Source organism: Pteropus medius, unplaced genomic scaffold (genome assembly GCF_902729225.1).
Source record: "Pteropus medius unplaced genomic scaffold, Ma_sr-lr_union100, whole genome shotgun sequence".
NCBI classification, from domain to species: domain Eukaryota; kingdom Metazoa; phylum Chordata; class Mammalia; order Chiroptera; family Pteropodidae; genus Pteropus; species Pteropus medius.
Genome location: NW_024342471.1, coordinates 8502717 through 8527446, shown reverse-complemented (window position 1 = coordinate 8527446; position 24730 = coordinate 8502717). Strand labels below are relative to the sequence as shown.

General features: G+C 44.5%; 1 protein-coding gene and 1 non-coding gene across 3 annotated transcripts; both read left to right on the top strand.

Annotated features, from left to right (window-relative positions):
* The first annotated feature begins 58 nt into the window (after nucleotides 1–58).
* Nucleotides 59–24706, top strand: GSS (glutathione synthetase). 2 transcript variants are annotated; one of them, XM_039864160.1, is made up of 13 exons: nucleotides 59–191; nucleotides 2897–3031; nucleotides 8568–8713; nucleotides 10978–11053; nucleotides 11384–11523; nucleotides 12239–12355; nucleotides 15718–15798; nucleotides 15899–15976; nucleotides 17126–17192; nucleotides 20593–20787; nucleotides 21278–21359; nucleotides 23007–23196; nucleotides 24166–24706. In XM_039864160.1, exons 2-13 carry the CDS (start codon nucleotides 2903–2905, stop codon nucleotides 24287–24289), a joined length of 1425 nt encoding a protein of 474 aa, XP_039720094.1. In that variant the 5' UTR covers nucleotides 59–191; nucleotides 2897–2902; the 3' UTR covers nucleotides 24290–24706. The 2 variants fall into 2 exon arrangements, with proteins under 2 accessions (XP_039720094.1, XP_039720093.1); XM_039864159.1 differs by having other exon boundaries at nucleotides 10954–11053.
* On the top strand, nucleotides 22456–22574 carry LOC120604284 (5S ribosomal RNA). Its single transcript, XR_005653303.1, has one exon. It is a non-coding gene; the product is annotated as a 5S ribosomal RNA (ribosomal RNA).
* Nucleotides 24707–24730: the final 24 nt, after the last annotated feature.

The following is a 24730-nucleotide window of genomic DNA, read 5'->3' as shown; positions in this document are numbered from 1 at the left end:
CCCTCATACGGACTGCCCCTTCTCGGCCGCCGTCCAGCTTCACCGACACTGGCCTCCTCCCCCGCCTTGCTCTTTAGGCCCCGCCGGGGCGGTCCGCGCAAGCGCATTGCATTGCACGGTGTCCCCGCCCCCTGAATCTCGGGTAACGGCGCGAGGGGTCTGAGTACGGTGCGCGGCGGAAGCACGACCAAGTAGGTTGGGGAGCGGCAACGGCGGCCGGCAAGGGTCATGTTTCCTCTGGAGGAAGGATGTGAGGGAGGGGACTAGACTGTGATTGGAACCCTGGAGACCCGGAGATATTGCAGATCAAAGTCATTGACAGGAACGGGGAAACTGGTGTCCAGTGAGGGGGTTGGGCTGGTGCGTGTTGATCTCTGATTTCCCAGATCTCCTGATTTCAGATGGGGCTAGGAAAGTGGTGCGGGTGAAACCAGAGCCAGAGTTTAAAAAAAAAAAAAAAGGCGCGATTAGGACCAAACTTTGTCCAGAGTGGGAGTGAAAAAGCCTGTAATGTCGGGCAGGCCTGGGCAGGACACCGTATTGTTGCCCGGGGCCGCACGCAGGCACTGGATGAGGTCGAGCTGCGTTTTCTTGTGGGCGTTCTAAGGCTTTTGGTGATCTGGCCCAAGTGTCATTCATTCATTTAACATTCATTGAATACAGAAGTAGGCGCTGGAGCTAGAAAAGTGATCAAGATAGACGCTATTCTTACAATGCAGGGCAAAGTAATGGGCTGTAGCAGACCTGGGTGGAGAAGAACAGAGATGGCTTCTAAAACTAAGTCATAAAAGCTGGTAAGGAGTGGTGAGGAATGTTCCAAAGAGAGAACAACAGCACGTGCCAAGACCTAGAAGATGAAGAGAGGCTGATGTATCCTGGTCACTGAATCTATTTAGCCCCCAGAGATGATGGTAGTTAGAGCTAGGCTCCTAACTAGAGATGGAGAGAAATCAAGGAATTCAAAGGACTGTATATTTACATAGAATCCACAGGATTTGGGGAGAATGGGGTCATAGGAGAGAAGTATATATAAAGCGTGATGTTCATTAGAGGAGGAGCAGATTTGTGGGGAGTCAATAACAAATTCTACTCTGGTTCTCTGAAGACTCCCAGTAAGCAGTTGGATATTCTAGTTTGAAAGTTAGGAAAGCACTAATGTAAAGGTATAGATTTGAGTGACATCAGCAAAACAGAGCCACAAGAGTGGTTGAAACTATACAATGAAAAAAACAAAGGGCCCAGTTAGTGCTTTTTGTAGTGATTAGTTTTATGTCTTATCTTTGTGTCTTCAGTACCTAGTCAAGGGCCTGGCAATAGATGCTAGTGCATGTTTTCCGACTAAACAAAATCCCAACAGCAGCCAGAGATGTTGGAATCTCAGAGCTGTGAAGAGATGGGGGCAATGGGAGGGTTCCATTGTTCTAATGTCAGAGTCACAGGTTCTAGTCCTGGCCCTGCCACCAGTCTGCTGTGTGACCTCTGAGAAATCTCCCACCTGTAGCGTGAGTATAGCCAAGAAAACCCCCAAAACCTCTGCGAAGGACCTGCACACAGATTTTTCGCATTTAATCCACATGGCGACTTTATTTATAAAGGGAGTAATATTATGGAATCAAACCCAGATCTGACTGACTCTAGAGCTTTGTTCTATGATTGCCTTTATCTCTCACCCAATAGGGATGTTGTCAGGACCCTCTTGAAATCACATGCTCATTCTTTCAAAACATTGTGCTGAGGCTGACTGGCAGACTTTCATAATTAGTCTAGCACCAGTCCTGTCATGGGGAGAGGGGGATGGAGCTGAGTGTGGTAGAAGTTACTTGTCACTTTCTAGCTCCATTCCTGGGGAACACTGAGCTGGGCGGCCATGTTCTGTTTCTAAAATCAAATGATAGTAGTGCAGAATAAAATTAATGACCAGTGTTTCCAAATTTTTATCCAGATCTTAAACTCCTAGAGCCTACTGCAAAGTGAATGAATATGAAGGTGTGAGCCGGTTCACCTCTGTGTGTCTCTGACTAGAGAGTTGGATTCCACCGTCCACCTCCCACCCACCGCCCCACCGCCCACGCCATTACATTGGGCACTTGGGTTTCAGTTATTTATGTCCTGCTAATGTGATTTCTCAAAAATATTTTCTGTCTTTTGGTGCTGTGATGGTAGATATCCCTACAAGGAATGCCAGTAAGTTTGCTTCTGGTTAGGGAGGAGTCCACCTTATCTGCATTTTATAGTATTTCATAAAGGCTCCTTCCTGCTTCTCCACCCTTATGTAATTAATTTGAGATCTGCCAACATGGGTTGTTGGAGCTAAAAGGGAAATTAATAATCTATTGCAGTGGTTCCCATCCCAGGAAAACTTGTTATAAAGACAGAGTTTAGCCTCTCCCTCCCCTCAGACTTCTTGAATCAGAATCTCAAGTGGGGCCCAGGAATCTGTATTCTTTCCCAGGATCCTTAGAATATTCAGCCAGGATTAGAAATCAGTGGTCGACCCCATCCCCTCCTGTTTCACAGGTAGAGAATCTGCAGCTTGGGATGAGAAAGACCTTGCCTTGATCACATATGACATTAGTGCCTCTATCTTAATGAAAAGTATTGAACTAGGTTGTCCAAAGACCTGTGTTCAAGTCCAGGTTTTATCATTCATTAACTTGGGCAAGTCATTTCACCTCTCTGAGCCTCCACTTCCTTACTGTGAGAATAATACCATCGTTGTATTAGGAATCAAAAGAGAGAGTAGCAATGGAATTGCTTTGTCAGCTTTCTGCTTTGTGCTCATACAAGTTGATAAGAGCCAGCCAATCTTTGCTCTCCCATACCACACTGCCAGTTTCAGTGGTTGCTGGGCCCCAGGCCATTGGTCACCAAGCCTTCCCCTCTCCTTCTGTTGCAGGTTGGGATGGCCAACAGCTGGGGGAACCTCTTGCAGAATGAGCAGCAGCTGGAGGAACTGGCACAGCAGGCTGTGGACCGGGCCCTGGCTGAGGGAGTGTTGCTAAGGACCTCACAGGAGCCCAGCTCCTCAGACGTAAGCCCCAGCCCCTCCCCCCACCACTGACCAACCACACTGTTCTGTGTCCTACTGCCCATTGTCTGGCCCCTGCCGGGCTGGAGGCAACTCCTTTGGGTCAGAGACCACATCTCTTTGCTTTATTTTTTTTAATAACTAAAATTGATCTCTATAAGTATGTAAAAAGTAGCATGTTAGAATAATCAAATTTAAGTCTGAGATTTGAAACATGACTTAGGTAAGTTACTTAACCTCTCTTAGCTGTAGTTTCTTTAAAGATTTAAAAGGGATAATAATGGGACCTAACTCATGGAGTAGGTAAGAGAATTAGAGGATATTTATGTGAAGCACATTCCCCAGGGAGCTATTACTTTTTAAGACCCCCTCTAATCACGTTACCTTCTCTGTAATTGGTTTGTAGTATATCATTCCGAGTCTTCCTCTGTGCATTTATATATATATATATGTAAATATAAATATATATATTTAAATATATAAATATATATATATAAAGAAATATATAGTTTTTTGAAAAACAAGTTGGGTGATACATATTATTCTGTGATGTCTTTTTATTTGTTTTTCATTTAACAATCTGTCTTAGAACTCTTTCCAACTCCCTCCATTTGGGTCACCTTCATTCCGATGTACAGTATCCCAGGTGTGGATGGATCACAGTTTAACTTTCTCCTGTTGATGGCTATTTAGGTGATTTCCAATGTTTTATAACTACAAATAGCACTACAGGGAATATCCACATACCTGTTTGGGCACCTGTATGTTTCTCTACAGTTGCTACATGAAAGTAGAACTGCTGAATCCAAACCACATCTTTAACAATTCTCATTCTTTAGAAAATCAAAACCTTTTAATTTTGTGTCTAGGTAAAATGTTTTCATTCTCAAAAATTCAAAGCGTGTAAGAGTTTACATTTAATCCTCCATTCTACATTCCTTAGCCACGCAGGTCTCCTCCCATGAAGGTAACTTGTGTTTTATAAATAACACATTTATTCTTGTTTGTTTTTTAAGATAGTGTATTCATAATAATATCTAAATATTCCTTTTCCTACTTTTTACACAAAGACATATGCTAGACAAGCTCTTCTATGCTTTGCTTTTTTTAAAACTTAACATTTTACTTACGGCGATCCAGATTAGTAGCTAAAGAGCTGCCATCAGCTATTTTTTATAAAGCCACATTCTCTTTTGTCTCTGTGTGCCCAGAACCTAGTTAGGGGCCTGGTAGAGACCCCAGAGTCAATAAATATTTGCTGAGGCCTGAGTGAATGAGAATGGCTGTCACCAAAGGTAGGCTGATACTGTGGAAGTTGTGCCTCTGCCTTTAGGAATATAATTGCTTGATCTGTGAATTTTAGAATTGTGAACTGCTTATGTGAACCCGGATGTAGCATTTTTCCTTCCAAGATTTTATTTCTTCATTAATCAACAGGTATTGTGTGAAGGACCAACACTTGGTCCTTCTGGAAGTTATTGGAGCCTAGAAAAGGCATAGTCCTCAATGAGAGTCCCAATGCAGAAAAAAAGACAGGGTATGTGTGTGTGTGTGTGTGCACATGTGTGTATAATTTCATTACAAATCTTTACCAGGTGCTTCCTCTATGCTGGGCCAGTCTAGGTATTCAGAACAAACTTTTTTTTTTTTTAATAAATCATAAAATTTAAAAAAATCTAGATGCCAGCTTGTCTCGAAAAATCACATCAGCTGGCAGCCCTGGCCCACTTTCCTGCATGGCAGCACTTAGGTAGAGCAGAGTCCTGACTGCCCCCTTTAGATAGATAGGAGACAGAGGTGGGTTGGCCAGAGGCCTTGACCTCTGGAGCTCATGGTCTAGCTTGAGAATGTACCACAAGACAAAATTAAATAAAATCTGTTCTATGAGAAAATATAGGTAGCTTGCTGCACAATGCTGTCATTTACTGAGTATTCACTATGTGCCAGGTACTATTCTAAACACTGTGGAATTACTCATTGAATCCTCACAACAAAGATGAGGAAATCAAGGCCCAAAGAGGTTAAGTAACTTGCTTGAGGTCATTTAAATAGTGATATAATTGGCAGAGCCAGAATTCAAACCCAAGGAGTTTGCCTCCTGAGTCCATGCTCTGAACTTCTATGCTTTACTGCCTCTCCCAGGATACTATAGAGCAGCGGTCCCTAACATTTTTGGCACCAAGGATGGGTGCTCCTATGAGAATCTAATGTCCGATGATCTGAGGTGTATCTGAGGTGTATCTGAGGTGGTGATGCCAGCACTGGAAAACAACTTCAAATGCAGATGAAGCTTTGCTCTCTTGCTAGCCACTCACCTCCTGCTGTGTGGCCCGGTTTCTAACAGGCCATGGACGGGTACCAGTCTGTAGCCCAGGGTTTGAGGATCCCTGCTTTAGAGGACACCTAGAAAAAGGAGCAATTCATTAGCAGTACTTGAACCTTAAAAGACAAATGGGAGAAAGGAACAGCATAGCAGAAGTCCCAAAGCAGGAAAAGGCAAAAAATGTTAAAGAGGCTGTAGCGGAATGCAGGGCACATAGTAGACAGAGTGGGAAAGAAGGTAGACCAAAATCAGACAGCCGAGAGGCTTGGGATACTGGCGGGAAGGTGTGTGAACAAACTAGCCACATGCAGACTGAATAGTTGGCTCCTGCACGCGTTTAGGGAGTTATTATTATTATTTTTTAATATACTTGAACAGGGTACAAAAATCCAAATGGGTAATCAGTATAGAATAAGTCCTCTTCCTCCAACCACTGTTCACCTCCCCAGAGGCAAACATTAACAGATTTTTTTAACACATGAAATTAACTTTAATATTTGTATTTAGCCCCAAATATCCCAGCATGTCAAAATAAAGATTATTAAGGGATTATCGTACATTCTTTTTCCCCTCCTCCTTCCTAGTCTTGAACCCAGTGGGTGTTACAATCGGGGCCAATCTAAGTCTGGCCAGCCGAACCTCAAGCGCTCAGTATCCTGGGTGGCGGCTAGCGACCACTTGTGGAACAGCTAGGTCTGGAGGAAGCTGCAAGGGGCCGGCGGCGGGGTTCTTTTGCGGCAGCTGCGCAGCGCCTAAGAAGCATCGCACAGCTCTGTAGGATCTGGCAACCAAGGGGAAGAAAGGGCAGTGTCGCCCCTGTGGCTTACCCCCCCAGGCGGGCGCCAAGGGGTCCTCCTGGCCCGCGGTCAGCGCCAGCCCTTGCGCAATGTCTGCACGGGGCCCTGGGTCCGTTTTCTCGTGTCTGGACCTTCAGGTGGACCGACCCAACCTCCCTATCCTCTGCCGCGTCCTGCGCAAGCTCCCGTGCTGGGGCCTGGGGCTCTCAGTTCCTGGGCCCAGCACTAGCGGCCCTCCCTGCGATCTTTCCCCGACCTATGGCAACCGGCCTCGGCCCACCCTGCTCCACCGCCGCTGGGAGCGCACTGGCTGGCCAAAGCCCGCTAGCCGCTGTCCTCGCCTGAGCCCAGGTGTTTGTTTGGTTTTTTTTTTAACCAGAGCCTTTTAAAAATCAGAACCAACATTTTTTTTTCGATCATGAAATAAAAAAAAACTCTAGATCCCCAGCTTGTCTTGAAAAATCGGATCAGTGGCAACTCTGTCCCACTCTTCTGCATGGCAACAATTGGCTAGAACAGAGTTCCAACTGCCCCCTTTAGATAAGATGGGAGTTCTTACTCCTTCCCATAACTGTTTTTTCGATGACTTTGAAGCAGAGTGTTTACTGTTATGCATGTGCTATACTTTTTTTTTTTTAAATATAGTATAAGAATATTATTCTGTATTTCTATCAAAAGTAAAAAGACAATGTTTCAGCCTTTACCCTATGGACAGCGGAGAACAGCTGTGTACTATTGATCTCAAATTCAAGTGGGTATAAAGAGTCCGGGGGACAGAGGCAGAGGAAAGTCTCAGCAGAAAAACTTTTGGGGAGTTTTTCAGGTCAAATGAGACTTGTTGGAAGAGGCAGAGTTCTGAGATTTAAAGCCAAGGTAACACCCCTGTAGTCAACACACATGCACTCAGAGTATTAGATTACCCCTTACATAATCTGTAGGAATTCACACTAACTCATAAAGGTTTCAAGATGAAAAAACCTTACTCAAAAATACATGTCCTCAGATTTGTCTTAAAATAGATGCTGAGGAGGGCAATTTGGGAATTACTAAAATTTTAAATGGATTTACCCTAGTTACCTGACATTTCCACTTTTAGAAATTTACCTTCTCGCATGCAAAATACCTAGAACATAAATTCATTGAAGCATTGATTGAAATGGGAGAAGAAAAGGAAACCACCTAAATGTTCATAATAGAAGGCTCGATTCAATGAATTGTGGTATATCCAAAGAATGGTATACTATATAGCCATTAAAAGAATGAAAGTGCTCTATTTGAATGTACATGGAATGTCTCTGAAGTATTTATAAAGCAAAGGACAGAACAATGTATCATATGCTTCAGTGTATGTAAAAAAAGAAAATATGTATATATACATATACATTAGTTTAAAAGGATATATAAGACGCTAGTATACCATTTGCCTCTGGTGAGAAAAACTAGGTCACTGGGATCACTGTGGAGGTGAGACATACTTTTCACTATGTATCTTGTCTCTTTTGAATTTTATATCATGTGTTTGTATTATCTATTCAAAATAATATCTTAAAAATAAATATTTAAATGCCAAGTTCTAACACTATAAACTCGTACTACCATAATGGCAAACCGACATTAACTCAGAGCTTAAACTCAGGAATGCTTCATAAATAAGTCACCAGGTCATGTTATCATCTCTTACCCAAGTTCTAGTTCATTTGTTGTTAGGAATCTCAGAATGCATCATTATCCCCTTCAAGGAACAGTGTTCTGGATGGTATTTGGGTTTCCTGACTCTGCCAAAGTCCAGAGAACTGAGAATGCAGCTGAACTCTAGGCTCGGCAACCTGAGTCACCATCTCAAACATTGGGGGTGGAGAACCACCCCCGGCTTCTCCTCTGGGGGCCAGAGTTCACTTCTGCTGCAGCCTTACCAGCAAGACTCTCTCCTCCAACTAGAAGATGAAGGCACATGTATATGTGTTTAGTAACCATCCTGGCTCAAATCCCAGAGCCACTTAACAGCTTTATATAATTTTGGACATGATACTTAACATCTCTGAGACTCAGTGTCTTATCTATTTATTAAGTTTAATAATAGTATCTGCCTCATTGGGTTAAATGATGAATCTATGCAAAGTATTTAAAATAGTGCCTTGCACACAGCAAGTGTGCAGTAATTTTTTGTGGGTTTTTTTCTTGTTTTGGGCCATTTTGCTTTTTGCTCTTTTTTTCTAGTGTAAAGAGATAAAATATTACAGAGCCTAGAGGTTCCTTTGTACCCTTCCTGTTCTCCTCCTTGCCTTTCCAGAGATAACCACTATTCTGCAGTTTATGTGTCTTCAATAAATGTAGGCTACACTTTCCATGGGGTTACATTAACAGGAAGATAACCCATTCATAGGTGTTCTACCCCTGCCCACTCTCTCTCCTTGATCAGGTGGTGTGCTATGCCCCATTCACGCTCTTCCCCTCACTGGTCCCCAGTGACCTGCTGGAGCAGGCCTATGCCGTACAGATGGACTTCAACCTGCTGGTGGATGCTGTCAGCCAGAATGCTGCCTTTCTAGAGCAAACGCTCTCCAGGTACTGGGTGGCGCAACATTGGGAGGCCAGAAACTGGTAGAATCAAGGGACTGGAAGACTGGGGAGCCATGAGGTATTGCTTTGGCAACTGACTTGGTGGGGGTGGGGGACAGGTACCACCCAGGAGAAACAAAAAGTAGTAGAAGTCAGGAGAGCTGGCTTTTAATCCAGGCTCTCCCACCTATTTAAAAATATGGCCTCAAGCAAGTCCCTTTTTTTCTTGGGTTTCAATTTCTTCATCTGTAAAATGAGAGATTGGCCTAAATCTAAGATTCCTTCCAGCACCGACATTCGTGATTCTCTGATCCAGGACCTCATGCTTTGAAGACTGAAATTTCCATTTGGAATTAGCGAAAGTCAGCTTGGTTTTAGATAAAACAGAAGGCAAGTGAGGTTATTGGGTTTGAAGTCAGATTTCTCAATTCTTCTCCTAAACCCTTTCTTGTCACCTCAGGGCCTCTCATCTCTGGGTGGGATGGGGTGCAGACTGGGCAACACCCAGGACATAAGGATACAGAACCCCTGAAGTGACTCTTCCCATCCACCCCTCTCTGTCTCTTCTTCCTTGATCTTTCTTCCTTTCAGGCCCTTGGGCAAGGGAAATTACTTTAGAATTACATTCTTTATTTTAGAATTAAATTAGAATTAAATATATATAAATATATATATTTATGTATGTGTATCTATAGAGACTAGATATATATATAATTGCATTATATATATAATATAATTAATTTTTCAAAAGAAAATAATTATTTTGTTAGAGACAAAATCTTTTAAAAATGTACACACTGGTATGAGGGTGAATATGACAAGATCATAATGGTAAGAAGTTTGGAAACCATTGACTTGGAGCTAAAAACTCAATGAGTCATGAAAGTACAAACCATACCAACACCATCTTTCTCAAGATGGACCTGGCTTTTGTACCTCTGATTCTGGATTGTGGGAAATATGAGCAGCCTGATTTATGACCTGTACCCTAAAAATATGATCACATGGGAGACCTTTCCTGCAGCCTGTCTGTGCAACCACAAACCCTGTTCCCCTCTCCTCTGAAATACACACAAACCCTACCTTATAAGAGAGAAGAGCTTCAGGAGCACATGTGTGAGAATAGCCCCCAAGAGTCTGGGGTTGAGGGGAGCACCTCTTCAGAAGAAAGAAAATGTGTCTCAACTTTCTTGGGAGCTGAAGCCAGCTAGGGACTCTTCTCACCAAGGAGAGAGGTGGCTTGGAAGCAGAGGAACTTCATGGCAGGCCTGAGCTACTTGGGCTCAGTGAGATCCTTGTAACAAGGTGAGCCTGTGAGTCAGGTTTGAGCAGGCATGCAAAGACCGCCCTGAATCTTAAAGGCAACAAATGTGGCATTGGTTACCTGTGGGTGCCCCTCCCTGAGGCTCCAGAAAACCATACTAGATGGGCTCCTACCACATGTCACAGCAGTACCCTAGGCCATGACAATGAGCCGTCACAGACATGGTCTCTACTCTCATGAGGCTTGTAGTCCAATAGGAAAGACAACTCTAGTCATCACACAAATAAAATGGAAAATTGCAGCTGCAATTCATGCTTTAAATGAGCGGCGCATGGTGCTATGAGAGCGAAAACAGGGGGACCTGACCCAGACAGGGAAGGCTTCTCTGAGAAGATCATATCATATGATGACTGGTTGAAGAAAAAAGTAGGATATTTGGCTTGAGTCAGAAAACTTTGGGGGCACAGGGTATCACTGCTGTCTTCTAAACTCTGAGGGCTGCCATGGAAGAGGAAGAGAAGACTCGTCCTGGGAGGTCCCAGAGTATAGGGAAAACTATGGAGAGTTAATGTTAGGTGAGTCAGAAAACTCACATCCATCAGAGCTATTCAAGTACAGAATGGTTATATCACATGCCATTATTGAGTTCTTGTTGGGACCAGACACTATGTTCAATTCTGTACATGTAATATGTCATTTACCCTTCATCACAACTCTGTGATATAATTATTTCCCTCTTCGTTTTACAGTTGAGCAAACTTAAACACAGAGCAGTGAAATGATTCTCCGCAGTTGCCTGGTAGTGAGTGGTAGAGCTGGGATTTGAACCCAAGTCATCTGGCTGTAAAGCTGGGTTCAAAACCACCTGTTTTCTGAGGGGTTGATGTGGGTGTTCGGGTTTGGGCCAGAAGACCCAGACGGGATTCAGGAGTCAGTGCACAGGGGCGGAACTCCTTGACCTTTAAGGTTCTATGTAGCCTAGAAATTGTTCTGTTTCCTCTTCCAGCACCATCAAAAGAGATGATTTTACTGCTCGTCTCTTTGACATCCACAAGCAAGTCCTGAAAGAGGGCATTGCCCAGGTAACCGTTCCCTGCTCTGCCCCAGTCTTTGACCGGCCCCTACCAACCCTCCTCTCTCTCTCTCCCTCTCTTTTATTTATTTATTTTTTTAACCAGAAGAATTTGGCCCAGGCCCTGGGCGCACGGCGGTCTGCCTCTTGCTGGTCCTCACTGGATTTATACATCAGTGGCCAATCCTGGGATGACCAAAGCAATGATTCCACTGTGTTTGGGAGTGTTAGCCAGTGCCTCTGATCTCTATGTAGTGTTCACGGTTCTTGTCTGCTCTGTGGCTAGGCCCTCAGAGTCCGCCCCTGGACAAATGTCCTCAGCCTTCAGTTTTCCCCACAGACTGTGTTCCTAGGCCTGAATCGTTCAGACTACATGTTCCAGCGCAACGCAGATGGCTCCCCAGCCCTGAAACAGATTGAAATCAACACCATCTCTGCCAGCTTCGGGGGCCTGGCCTCCCGGACCCCAGCTGTGCACCGGTGGGTCCCTTGGGCAGCCCTGGGCACACCAGTGGGGTGACAGCCTAATGAGCCTATAGTCACAGGTCGGGGCAGGGATCTCCAACTTTGACTGTGCCTTCCTGGGCTCTGGGTCATGTGCTTCCTCCCTGTAGCACAGTTTCCACTTGTAATTCGGTCTTGGTATTTCAGGGAAAGAAGTGACCTTAGTTCATCTAGTCCTACTCGCTCATTGTACAAGTTAGTATTCTGGGCAGAGAGAACAGTATCTATAAGGGTCCTGAGGTAAGAAAGAGCTTATATGTTTTAAGGCCTGAAAGGAGGTCAGAATCCAAGGCAGGGAGGGATGCAGAGGCTTCCCATCTGAGGGTTGGACCCTAGTAGCATCCACTTCTATCCAGCAGTGATGCTCCATGTTGCTGTAAATCCAGATGGTCTGCAGCAGGATACCAGACAGCACCTGGGGCTCAGGGAAAGAGGTGCCAGCTTATTGGGAGGCTGGTGTGGAGTGGAAACAGGGTCTCAGGCCTCCTCTAGGCATGTACACCAGGGGCCAGGGGTAGGGCAGCCCAGCATAGTCTAGCTTGAGGTAGATCCTACAGGAATGTGATGGTAAAATGCTTTTTAATGTTCAGCTGATTCTCAAAGTGATGTTCCTTATAAGTGTCTGTGAGTCATAGGCAGAGGGGTCTTTCAGGTTCATTGAATTACTGAACAGACATCTCTCTTCCAACAGACATGTTCTCAGTGTCCTGAGTAAGACCAAAGAAGCTGCCAAGATCCTCTCCAATAATCCCAGCAAGGGACTGGCCCTGGGGATCGCCAAAGCCTGGGAGCTCTACGGCTCAGCCAAGTAAGGGAGAGCAAAGTGGCAGCAGAATCCTGATTTAAATTCAGCATTCGTGGGTGTAGCAACTTCTTGTTTGCCTGGCATCATTAGGGAATGAGCAAATTTTTGTAGGGATAGAAAAGCTTAACACTTTTAAGTGCCAAAATAATTTTGATGGAGTTTGGGCTTCCTTCTTAAATAAGAGATACTGACTCTAATTTAATCTTTTCTTGTTGGCTAGAGGTCTTCATTATGACTGTCAGTGATTGCATCTTGATGTAATGTAGAGGTGCTGCGTAGAGTTAGAAAGGCATATGAGGCTATTTACTTGTACTGATGGCCCCAGCTGTTAGGCTCTAAGCTCTCATTATTTTTCTTCATAGTTTTTCTGCCTGTCTCCCTACTATTAGCTCTTACTTCTTACTGCTGTCAGTGTGCTTGAATTTGGAATTCTCTACTCCCATCCCTATACCACCTTTCCGATTTGCTGTGGTTCAGGAAAGCAAATGATCTGGGTTGTTATGATTGTGTCTAATGAGTACGAGGGCCTCTTCGATGAATAAATGCATTAGCTTTGATATAGAGATTTTACAGAGTTTTTTAACTGCTTATGGGCATTTTTTTCTTCCTTCCTATTTCTCAAACGTGTTCCAGATGTGTGAAGATGCTAAGTAAGTGACTTCTGGATAAGTGAGGGGCCACTGTACTTACAGTTACTGCAATGTTAATATGGCATTAATAGTTAACCCTTAATGAGCTTTTACTGGTACCATACTTTGTGCTAAGTGCATTAATCATTGAATCCTCATATCAAACACTCCCAGGTAGATACTCTTTCTCTCCCCTATTTTACAGATGAGGAAACTGAGGTTCAGAAAAGTGACATGAATTGTTCAAAGTCAAGTGGCAAGTTGGTGGTAGAGCCCAGAGTCTGCCTCCCTCCAGAACCTGCATTCGTGATCACTTTATTACCTCCAGGAGAGCCTCTCTGAGCTTGCTAAGCCTCACTAAGACTCAAGAAACAGACTCTGAGCATTTAGAAGTCATCAGATGAATATTTTGTCAAGTAGAACTCTTGGCTAGGTCATATTTTAAGAGCGAAACCAGGAGATGGGCCAGCTAGGAAACTGCTGATAGACAAATGCTACAAAGGGTATACCATGGGGAGAAAAGACTCATGTGCCCCAAATTAGGGCACTGGTGTGTAGGAGACGTGGGGAGCCTGAGCAAGGACTGGTTTTCCTCATTTTGAGAGTCAACTGGCACGTCCGCGGACCCAGCACATGACCCTCGCTATATCCGTTCTTTTCTCTGAGCATCAATTTCTTCATTTGTAAATGGAGGGTAACGATAACACCAAAAGGGTGGTAGTGAGAATTAAATGAAATCATGGATTTGAAAATTGCTTTAAAAAACTTAAGGGTCAATACTTTTAATATTGATAATAATAACTATCATTTAAGAAGTACTAGTTTTATTTTACAGAAGAGCAAACCAAGGGCTTCAGAGAGGTTGAGTAATTTGCCTGAAGTCACACAGCTAGTAAATTTAGAATTAATATCTATCTGCCTCTGATGCCTGTGTTTTTTCTACCACACTGTTCGGCCTCCAAGAGAAATGGTCCCATAATATAGACTGAAAAACTGAGGCTCGAGCATTTGTAGAGCAGATTAATTTTCATCAGTTATCTCATACTTTGTAAGAATTTTTTTAAAGGAAGCCTGGAAAATGAATTATGATTTCAATTTAGACATTTACTCAAATTCAACATATAGTATCTGTGGCTAGAATGAGAGAAGAAAAGGGGATTCTTGGTATAAAATGTTGGAGAAACTATGATCTTTAACACCCATCTATTTCATAGATGGGGGGAAATCAGGGTTCCAAGGAAAGAAACTGACTTGCCCAAGGACAAGCGACACTACAAGTCACTGACAGAGCCAGGGCTGAGATTTAGGAGTCCTCACTCCCAACCATCATGTTATTGCCCCTTTTCCTTCCTTAGCCAACAACCTTCCTAGTCCTGCTTGCAACAGACTGCTCAGAACTCAAGGCAGGAGGAGGTAGAATATGTTTTCTGAGTCTGCCTGTGATTATTTGGCAGAGACAGACTAACTTAATTAACCAGGACATATAATTCCACTTTTACAGCCTCCAGCCTCCCTCCTCTGCCTCTTCTTAGAGGTGGGCCAGCCTGAGCCAGGTGCCACCTTCCTACCCACGAGCAGAGCAGATCAGGCTGCAAAGTTAAGAGCAAGGCTATTGGCCCTCGGGGCTCTCTTGGAGCAAGATAGTTTACGAGAGCACCATTTCTAGCTTGTGTCTCAGATACCCAGCTCAAAGCCAAGACTCAGCTTAATACCATGTTTGATCTCAAGAGTTTTCAGGCCAGGAGAGGGGGCATACTAGGACCTGTATTTTGGCTAAGTGGAAAGGAGTCAGGCAGTCAGGAGTGTAGTCCAAGATTGTTTGCTGAGGTAGGAAGAAGCAGAGACAGACAAGAGGCCAAGTACAGGAATCCACACTTAGAATCCTAAGCCAAAGTCTGGCCACCTAAGGGTCTCAGCAAGAAGCCCCAGGCACAGAGCAGTACAGCTACAGCAAAATTGGAGTTTGATGCTGCTGAGCATTGACCCTAAGAGAGTGGTAGAGGCCTGGACCTGCCTTTGACAACTGAAAACAGCTTGGTTGGTAGCCAGACAGACAGTTGTCTGGCATTCCCTGAGTCCTCAAGCTCCTACTTCTTTAAGAAACATGCAGATGAGCAGATAGGAAGAGGCCAGGTAAGCCCCAGTAATCCTGTTAATACTATGGGTCAAATGTAGCCCTGTGTACATCACAGAAATGTCCAGAGATCCCAGGAGATAACCCCTTATTTATACTTGGCACTATAAGGTTTCTGTAGGATTCCACTGAGCTAGTCTAATGTTTCATGCAAGAACTACAAACTCTTTTATTAATGCTTAACTATCTAGTAATAGGGTTATTAGCTTCCAACTCCCAGCATTGTCCTTCACAAAATATTCTTCACTACTCTCACCTGTTTGTTCTTCCAGAAAGGTTTTAGAAACATTGTGTCAAGCTTTAAGAAAAAGTCCTCTTGGGTTTTTGAAATGATTTTAACTCTAGATTTTAATTTAAACAGAAAATTGACATCATTGAAATATTTCGTCTAACTACTAGAGAAGGGGCAGAGACATCTTTGTTTTTTCCTATTTTCAGGAAATCATGTGTTGTGGCCTTAGGTGTCTATGCCTGAGACAGTCCTGAGTTGAGAAGACATCTGCTCTTTCAGGAAACTGTTATTATTCTCACTCTGGAAGAGGGTGGGACAGAGGGAGGATAAGCTTTGTAGTTGCCTTGGGGCACCTGTGCTCTTTCCCCAGTGCTCTGGTACTACTGATTGCTCAAGAGAAGGAAAGGAACATATTTGACCAGCGTGCCATAGAAAATGAGTTACTGACCAGGTAAGTGAAGGAGGGGATACCTCTAGGTGTGGCCCCAGGATTGGGAGAACCACTTAGAACAGAGCATCTACTCCCTCTGACCCTTGTCCATCTTTCTCAGGAACATCCATGTAATCCGGCGAACGTTTGAAGATGTCTCTGAAAAGGGATCTCTGGCCCAAGACCGAAAGCTGTTTGTGTAAGTGTTCAGGGAGCATTCCCCAAGGATCCGATAGAGGGCTGGTTTGGGAAACTCATCCTGCCACCCACTTCCCCTAAACAATCCTTTCTTCTGGGAGATGTGATAGCTCGCTTCCTTCTCTCTGAATTTTAGGGATGAACTCTGAAATAGCCCATCATTCCAGGAAATTTTGGAGAAGGCTAGCCCAGTTCTGTTTCTAAAGGGTTGTATGAGACAGAGCTGCTGACATTCTGGATAATGACCTTCTTAAAATAACCTTGGTTTTCATATGTCCCTGGTCTCCCAAAAGTTTTCTTTCCCCTCTGGGTAGCTAGTCAAGTCAGGCCTGGGCAGTTGAGCTGGGCAGTCAGGGAAGAAGAGGAGTAGCTGGCTCATTCTGTGCTGGATCTGGGACCTGCTGTGTGAGCTCAAGCAAGACCTCAAAGGGCCTGGATTTGTGCTCCAAGCCAGGCCCTGTGCTTCCCCATAGGGTTCACACCAGATGACTTGAGTACCATATATTTGGATAGCATTGCTTGCAGTATACATATTTAGACCTGAAACTTGTGATTCTTAAGAACCTCCATGGAATTTCACAATACCACTTACTATTTTCAAGGTGTGCTTTTAGCATAACAACAGTCATTAATTTACTTTCAAGATAAACCAGAAAATATCAAATAAATCAAAGAGAAAGGGAAACATTCAAAAGACAGTCCGTATCTTAATTAGACTGATAATTTTGCATCTCCCACCATCATCCCCCCAAAAAATCTCCGCCTAGTTTCAGCTACTTTAAACAGTGTAAAATGCAAGTATGTTTTGCTAAATATGGCAATGTGATTCTGCTGCTCATTAATTTTGAGCCAAATTTTTAAAAATGTACCTAATGTAATTCTGGTTGTCTTTTTGTTTCCCTCTGGCCTTCCTAGAATGACTAGATCAGAAATATTCTAAAGCATTCTTTACTGCACACCTTCATGTTTTCAGTAGAAGCAGTGGTGGCATGGGTATCTACTTTCACTGGTTCCAATGAACCCCTGTCCAGGCTACCGCTGTGGACTTTGAAAGAAGCGAAACTTATTTTATTGTACTTTGAAATAGATTAAACCGCTAAACACGTCAGTTATAATTTAACACAGCAGCTTTCTCCATCCTACATTCCAGAGATGGCCAGGAAATTGCTGTGGTTTACTTCCGAGATGGCTACGTGCCAAGTCAGTACAGTCAACAGGTCAGTATTTTCTCTTTGACCATTCTTTGCCTCCTGGGACCCATTATCACTCCTCAGAGACCCAACTCCAGGGTCACAACAACCTGGGTTTTTCCCTGAGTTCTGGCTTCAGTGTTTCCTTAGGGAATTTGCTGCTGGAATCTATTATCCTGTAAGCTTTTTGCTACCTCTCACTCTGTACAAACACACTTTCTTCTAGAATCAATCCTCAGGAATCTACGATGCTTCAGCCATTCATACTGTTTCTGGGGATATGTTGATAAATGTTTAACAATCATCTTTCTAAAAGAAAAGTCCCAATTTGAAGCATTTGCTGATTCTCTAGTGTAAATACTCCCCATCATAGCCAGTTTCAAGCTACTCAACTTAACGTCTCTAAACACAGAGTTGGGAAGAGGTGAATATGGTCAGCTATCACTAGCTGATACAAACCAGTTGCACCACACTACTGACCATTTCCTCCTGCCAACTTTTATCTGCGTCAGAAAGTTTTCATCACCTGCCCATTTTTGTTAATGATAGTAATGATATCACCTTATCTTGCTATCCTACCATGTAGTTTCAAAATTACTTTCCACATCCATTATTTGATGTAATCCTTACAACCACTCTGGGAGGCATAAAATTATCCCTGTTATACAGATGGAGAAACTGAGGTTCGAAGAGATGCAGGGGTTTGTCAAAGTCTCACAAGGAGTTCCAGGCTTTCTGACTCTCAGTCCAATGTCATTCTCAGTATTATCATTCTCCTCCTGCCCCTAATCTACTGTATGGAGAGGCTGAGAATCCCTGCTTTCAGTTGGGAGAAGGTGAAGGAGGAAATAAGTTAGGAAATACCATGAGTAGTAAGCTAGGGTCATAAGACTTTGCTCTGCCTCTGTGTGCCCATGGGTAGGTTCCTGACCCTTTCTGGGCTCAATTTCTGTAAGCTGAGGGAACTACACTAGAAAACTAAGGGAGCTCCTTCTAGATATATTGTTCTTTGAATATAGGATTCTCCCTAAGGTGCAGCTGTATAGGGAGCAGCTCTATAGAGGTGGCAGCTCTACAGAAGGTCCTTTTCTCTAGAAGTGGTTAGCAATGATGGGAACTCACTGACTAGGGAAAAGAGAAACTGTTCATTTGGAAAATGGATCCATGTTCTAGGATGGGGGTTTGGGGGAATTAAAGAAAACTTTAAAAAGAGAAAAGAGGTTGAGCTAATAAGGAAGGAAATTAGTGCATAAGGAGGACATCTTTAGGGAACTGAGAAGCTCAGACCAGGTTTAGAACATGGAGATAAGTCTGCAAGGCTTAGTGACTTGCTAGGTGACCCTGAGCAAGCACCACATCATCTCTGAGTTTTGCTTTCCCTGCTTCTAAAATAATGGTGCTTCTCTGGGTTTATCTTTGATGTTCTGGGCACCTGTAACACTGCCTGGAATACCAGCCTAGTATTTAGGTGCCTGGGGTTATTGGTGAAGAGCAGTCAAAGGTACTTCAAGTAGAATGATTGTATCAAAGGAAGGATAGCATGAGTAGGGGTAGGTTGGGGAGCGGGGGCGTTGTTCCTCAGACCATAACGTTGGTCCTACTGTAGGCAGTTTGATGTGGTCTGGAGTCAAGGACAGACTGTCCCCTCAGTGCCTGAGAATGGGGACTAGAGCTAGGAGATGTGACCCTCTGCTGTTTACCTGCCTCTCACACACTAAACTCCTAATACACCAGACCGTTCATCTTGTGATTACCCACCTGTAGGCCTTTCTCATATTATTCTGTTAATCTGAGTATAGCACATCCTTGAATAACGTCATTTCATTATAATGATGAGAAAAGTATTGATTCCCAGCTAGGGCCACTGTCTCTGTGAAGTATGCAAATTCTCCCCATGTCCACATGGGTTTTCTCCTGGTAATCTGGTTTCCTCCTACATCCCAAAGATGTGCACATTAGGTGAACTGGCAAGTCTAAATTGTCCCACTCTGAGTGAGTGAGTGTGTGTGCCCTGTGATAGAAGGGTGTCCTGTCCAGGATTGGTTCCCACCTGGCACCCTGAGCTGCCGGGATAAGCTCCTTGGACTGGACTGAACATGTTGAGAAATAGTTATCTTACTTATTTTTATTAATCTTTCTTAAGTGGATATATAGCTCACATTTATTTCAGTTTTTAATATTAGAAGTGTCTTGGGTCTTTATTTAGAGATTTGGGTGTTTTTGTTGTTGTTGTTGTTTGGTGTGTGGTGATAATTGATGATGAGCTAGATGGCTCTGAGGTACCTACCACAATATCTCAGCCTTCTGAATCCTCAAAGAGACTCAAGTTATTCTTTCTTTTTTTAATTTTTTTAAAAATTTTTTATGGTAACATTGGTGAATGAAATCCAATAAAAGCGATCTGGTAATATTTTTGTAACCAGAAATATGCCACGGGAACTTAACTCTTGTTTATATCAATTAACCTATGGTAAAATGGGTTTTGTTATATGTCATTTTGCTTAAAGTTGCAATTTCCAAGAATCTATAAATGACATTAAGTGAGGACTTACTGTACCTCTTCCCTATTGAGTCTCACCTGTCAGATTCTGTCCACTCAGATTTTACCTCATTAAACAACAATAACAAATATTAATTGAGAACCTACAGAGTGCCAGGCGCTGTGTTAGGCACTGGGGATACAACAGGAAACAAGACAGATGACAAGGGTCCAGTCCTTGTGGAGCTCTCATTCTGGTCAGGGAGATGGACATCAGAAGTAAACAAAACAAGAAAAAAAATTTTTCTAGTTGGAGGAAACTCTTTGAATGAAATCAAAAGGTGAAAAGATAGTTATAGGAAAACCCACATTAAATAGGGTGATTTGAGAGATGACTTTGAGGCAAGACTTCAGGATGAGAAGGATCCAACCATCATTTGGAAAAGCCAAATGCAAAAGAATTCCAGGCAAAGGGAAAAGCAGCAAATGCAAATGCCCTTAACCAGGAATGACATTTGTGTGTTTGTGGACTGACAGGCCTATGTGGCTAGAGGGATGGCATTGAATGAGGTTGAGAAGGAAAGAGTTTGGATTTCATTTGGAGTACAGTGGGAAGCTGAGCTCATAAGCAAGTGTCCCACCCCTTTCAAACCTCCTTATCAATTTTTCTACATCCTTACCCTTTTTGTCAATTTCTCCTTTAATTACAGCCATGTTTCATTGTGCTAGACTGTGAGGTCCCTGAGGGCAAGAATCCTGCGGATTGCGGGGGGAAAAAAATCCTGCAGGTTGGGAGGGGCCACACCTGCCTTACGAGGGTGTCACAGTGATTTCGTAGATAATGAAAGTGAGGATAGAAAGCACAATACCTGGTATCTGATGGATGCTCAGTAAAGGCCAGCCAAAGTGAAATAAAGTAGAATGCCTTTTGTTTTCTTCTCTCTGAAGAACTGGGAAGCACGCCTGCTGCTGGAGAGGTCATGTGCTGTCAAGTGCCCGGACATTGCCACCCAGCTGGCTGGAACTAAGAAGGTGCAGCAGGAGCTGAGCAGAGTGGGCGTGCTGGAGGTGTTGCTCCCTGGCCAGCCTGAGGCCGTGGCCCGCCTCCGTGCCACCTTTGCTGGTCTCTACTCACTGGACATGGTGTGTGCGCAGTTCATTTCTCCCACCACAAGCCTCCTATGTGGCAGGGACCCAGAGCCCAATGTGTCGGGGAGGCTGGAGCTGGCACTGGGCTGGACTTGGGTCAGTGATGCTCTGTGAGAACCTCTAGAGTCCTTAGGAGTGGGGCTGGAATCCACTATAAACTCTCTCAGCAAAGGTGGAGATGGGGATGGTAACCAGAGGAAGTGGCTGAGGCAGACAGCAAGAGTTAGGGAATATCTGTACCCGCTTCCCAGGCCTCCTGCTGCAGACTCCTTAACTGTTGCCAGAGAAAACTTGTTCTCATTGCTGCTGCTGCTGGGTTTTTTGGAGAGGGGTCATATTGAGATAGTAGCATCCAGCCTGAAGGGGCCTATGGCTCTCTCCCCTTCTGCTCTTCCTCCGATGCTGCTCTGCACAACCAGCAGGATCTTAGCTCCTGCCTCTTTGGCATAAGACTATTGGTGACTGCTTTCTTGCCTCCTGCCAGGGTGAAGAAGGGGACCAGGCCATCACTGAGGCCCTTGCTGCTCCTAGCCGGTTTGTGCTAAAGCCCCAGAGAGAGGGTGGAGGTAGGTAGATCACATTTACCGGGCTGCTCAGTGAAAAGGGGCTAGCAGGCTGTCACCAGTGCTGACTGACTGGTACTAGTTATGGTCATAGTCCTAGGCTCTGGGAGATAAAAGAGGGCCTGACACAGACCCTCACCTTGGACAGTGTCTCAGGAGACTCTGAGCAAGTGCTTTGGAGCACAGGGTAATCTGATTAATCCACACTTCGAGAGTTTAGACAAGTTTAGTCTGAGATGCCTGTGGATGGATTGTGGGGAAGTGAGATGGGGATATATCAGGATGTTAGATGTTTTCCTGCCTAGTTTGAACTCTGTGAGGGCAGGGATCATTTCTGCCTCATAGACCCAGAAGAGATGTTTTTTTTTATCCTTTTCTTAAGAGATAGGTAGGAGTTTCCCAGGTGGAAAAGGAGGAAGAGCATTCCGTTCAGAAGGAGAACCTTAAGCAAAGGCACTGGTCCATGAGAGTGTGATATGTTTGGAGATTCATGAGTTACTGATGAGGCTGGAATTGTGTGGGAGATGGGAGGAGGCAGGGATCTGAGCTGAAAAAGATGGTTTAGGACCTGATTATAAAGGATATTGAATGTCTGTAGGGAACTGGATTTTATCCTAAGGGTAGAACATCATTAGAGAGTTTTAAGAAGAGAAGGGACACACAATTGATCCAGGATCCACATTCCAGCCATGGTAAAGCATGTCCTGGAGTGAGGGGAGACATTAGTAGCAGAAAGGCCATAGAGGAGGCTAGTATGTTGTCCAGAAGAGCAATGTAGTGGCCTGGGCTAGGGCTATGATAGTGTGGAGTATAGACTGAAGAGATATGTCTGAGTGGGTGAGGCGATGGAGAGGGAGGAGTTAAATATGACTCAGGGATGCCTTTTGCCTAATAGGTCCAGTAGGGGCAGGTTCTGACAGAAGTAATAAATTATGTTTGTACATGTTGAGTTTTTTGGGAGCCCATGAAATATCTATGTGAAGTCTAGAGCAGGGAGCTTGAATTAAAGATTTGGGTGTTAACAAGTTATAAGATATAGACGGAGCTTATGGGATATAGATGAAAGTTATAGGATATAGATGAAAAAAGTTTGTGCATAGTCTACGGCCATGCCACCCTGAACAAGCCCGATCCTGTCTGATCTCGGAAGCTAAGCAGGGTCGGGCCTGGTTAGTACTTGGATGGGAGACCACCTAGGAAGACCAGGTGCTGTAGGCGTAAAAAATAAAAAATAAGGGATTGTAAACCGACAAGGTCCTTGCAATCTGTGAGGTCAACCAAGGGTTGCTGTGCCTAAAAAAAAAAAAAAAAGTTTGTGCATAGCGGAGAGAACAAGAGTGGAAGAACAATTCCTTGGTAATAACATTTAGGAGGGACAGGAGCTAGTCAGAGAGGCTGAGAAGGAACGGCTATAGACAGGGAGGAGGAGAACCAGGGCAGGATGGTGTGGTGGAAGGTGTGTTCATTTGTGTGAGTCAGGGCTCTTCTATTAAGGTGACATTCCCTCCTTAGCAGCCAGGCCTGTCCTGGCTTCACTGAGCTGGAGTCAGGAACTGAGGCTGGCGACTTACCCACATGGCCCCAGAAGTGGGGGCACAGGGTGGAGAAGGTGGGCAGAGGGTCTAGGGTGACTGGCCAGTGGAATTGCAGGTAACAACCTATATGGGGAAGAAATGGTACAAGCCTTGGAGCAACTGAAGGACAGCGAGGAGAGGGCCTCCTACATCCTCATGGAGAAGATTGAGCCTGAGCCTTTTGGAAATTGCCTGCTACGGCCTAGAAGTCCTGTCCGGGTGGTCCAATGCATCTCAGAGCTGGGCATCTTCGGGGTCTATGTCAGGTGAGCCAGTCGGGAGGGGCTGTTCCTTGCCAGACGGCCAGCCAAGGAAGCTTGGAGAGAAACACTGGGAAGGGAGCAGGAATCCTGGGCTTCAGTGCCAGCTCTGCCAATCCCTAGCTGCATTTTTTTATCTAGTAAGTGAAGCCAAGGACCCAAGACTTCACAGGGCTATCAAAATAAGGCTGGGTGAGAAGTATATTTGCAACTATGAAGGAAATTTCAAGTAGTAGCAAGATGGCTGAGAAAATAACCCTGGACTGGAAGGAGACCCCAGGGAAGAAGAGAGCTTGGGTCCAGCTCCAGGCCTCTGGAGATTCTGGGTAAAGATGGTATGGGCTAGATAGAGGATACTCAGTGGCTTTGAAAAGCCGAGTGGCCCCTGGGTTTGGATTTGAGCACCGAGAATCAGAAAGACTTGGGAATTTGTAAGGAATAGTTCCTGGTCCCTCATACCACTTCCTGCAAAATACTCACTCCAAGGTCAGAGCAAGGTAGGAATACCAGATCCTACCATGCTGCCCACCAGAGCCTTCCCTCTCTATACTCTTCCCTCCCAACCACTCTGCCTGCCACCCCCAACTCGTCTCCCTCTCCCCACCACTACAGCCATCTTGAGAGAGGTAGAGAAGGAAATATACAACTATAGAACATGACGTGAGCCTAGCATCATGCTAATTGCTTTTCCTGGTTTATTTAATCCTTGTGACCATCTTGCAAAGTGAGAGGTATTATCCCTATTTTAAACTGAGGAAATTGATATTTAGAAAGCCTGAGTAACTTGCTCAAAGATACAGAGCTAATGATTTCTGAGCTAGGATGCAAACCCAAACCTGATTCTAAAATCCTAGCACTTTCTTGGGTGTAGTCAGCCATCCATGTAGTGCTGTCTAGCTGGGACCAGGGTAGGTCCTGGGTTTGGGGGCTGAGTCCAGGTGAGAGTCGTGTATCTTTTGCCCCCCATTTCCATAGGCAGGGAAAGACACTTGTGATGAACAAGCACGTGGGACATCTGCTTCGAACCAAAGCCATCGAGCATGCAGATGGTGGTGTGGCAGCAGGAGTGGCAGTCCTGGATAACCCATACCCTGTGTGAGGGCACATGTAGGCCCGCCCAGACTTCACTCAAGAAACCTTCTATCCCTCATACTTGTCATTCCTCTCCTAGTCCTCCTGAGAGGGGTTCTCTGCCTTCACCTTGGGTGGGCTGTTCTCTTTTAGAGACCTACAAGGTCTTCACAAGGTGAATCCTGGGTACCTCCCATTTGAGGACCAGAAAAGCTGTGTTTCCCTTAGGTGAAGTCTGGATGCCCCTAAATCCTTGGAGTATGGGTACAGCTGAAAGGAACCTGATCTGAGGTCAGGGTTCCTAACCCTGCCATCCTCCTGTCAGTTTGTCATCAGCCTTTTCAGCAGGTCCCAGTGTTTGACTTGGGATAGGACTGAGGAGGGTGGAAGGGCATAGTCTTTCCCTGCCTCTGCCTTAAATAAAACTACATTTCTGATTCTGTGATTCCTTGGTTTGTACAGTATGGGA

Coding starts and splice junctions, on each gene's coding strand:
- GSS (XM_039864159.1), top strand. CDS start 2,903: ATGGCCAACAGCTGGGGGAACCTCTTGCAGAATGAGCAGCAGCTGGAG. Junction 8,714..10,953: donor CTAGAGCAAACGCTCTCCAG/GTACTGGGTGGC, acceptor TATGTAGCCTAG/AAATTGTTCTGTTTCCTCTT. Junction 11,054..11,383: donor TGAAAGAGGGCATTGCCCAG/GTAACCGTTCCC, acceptor TTTTCCCCACAG/ACTGTGTTCCTAGGCCTGAA.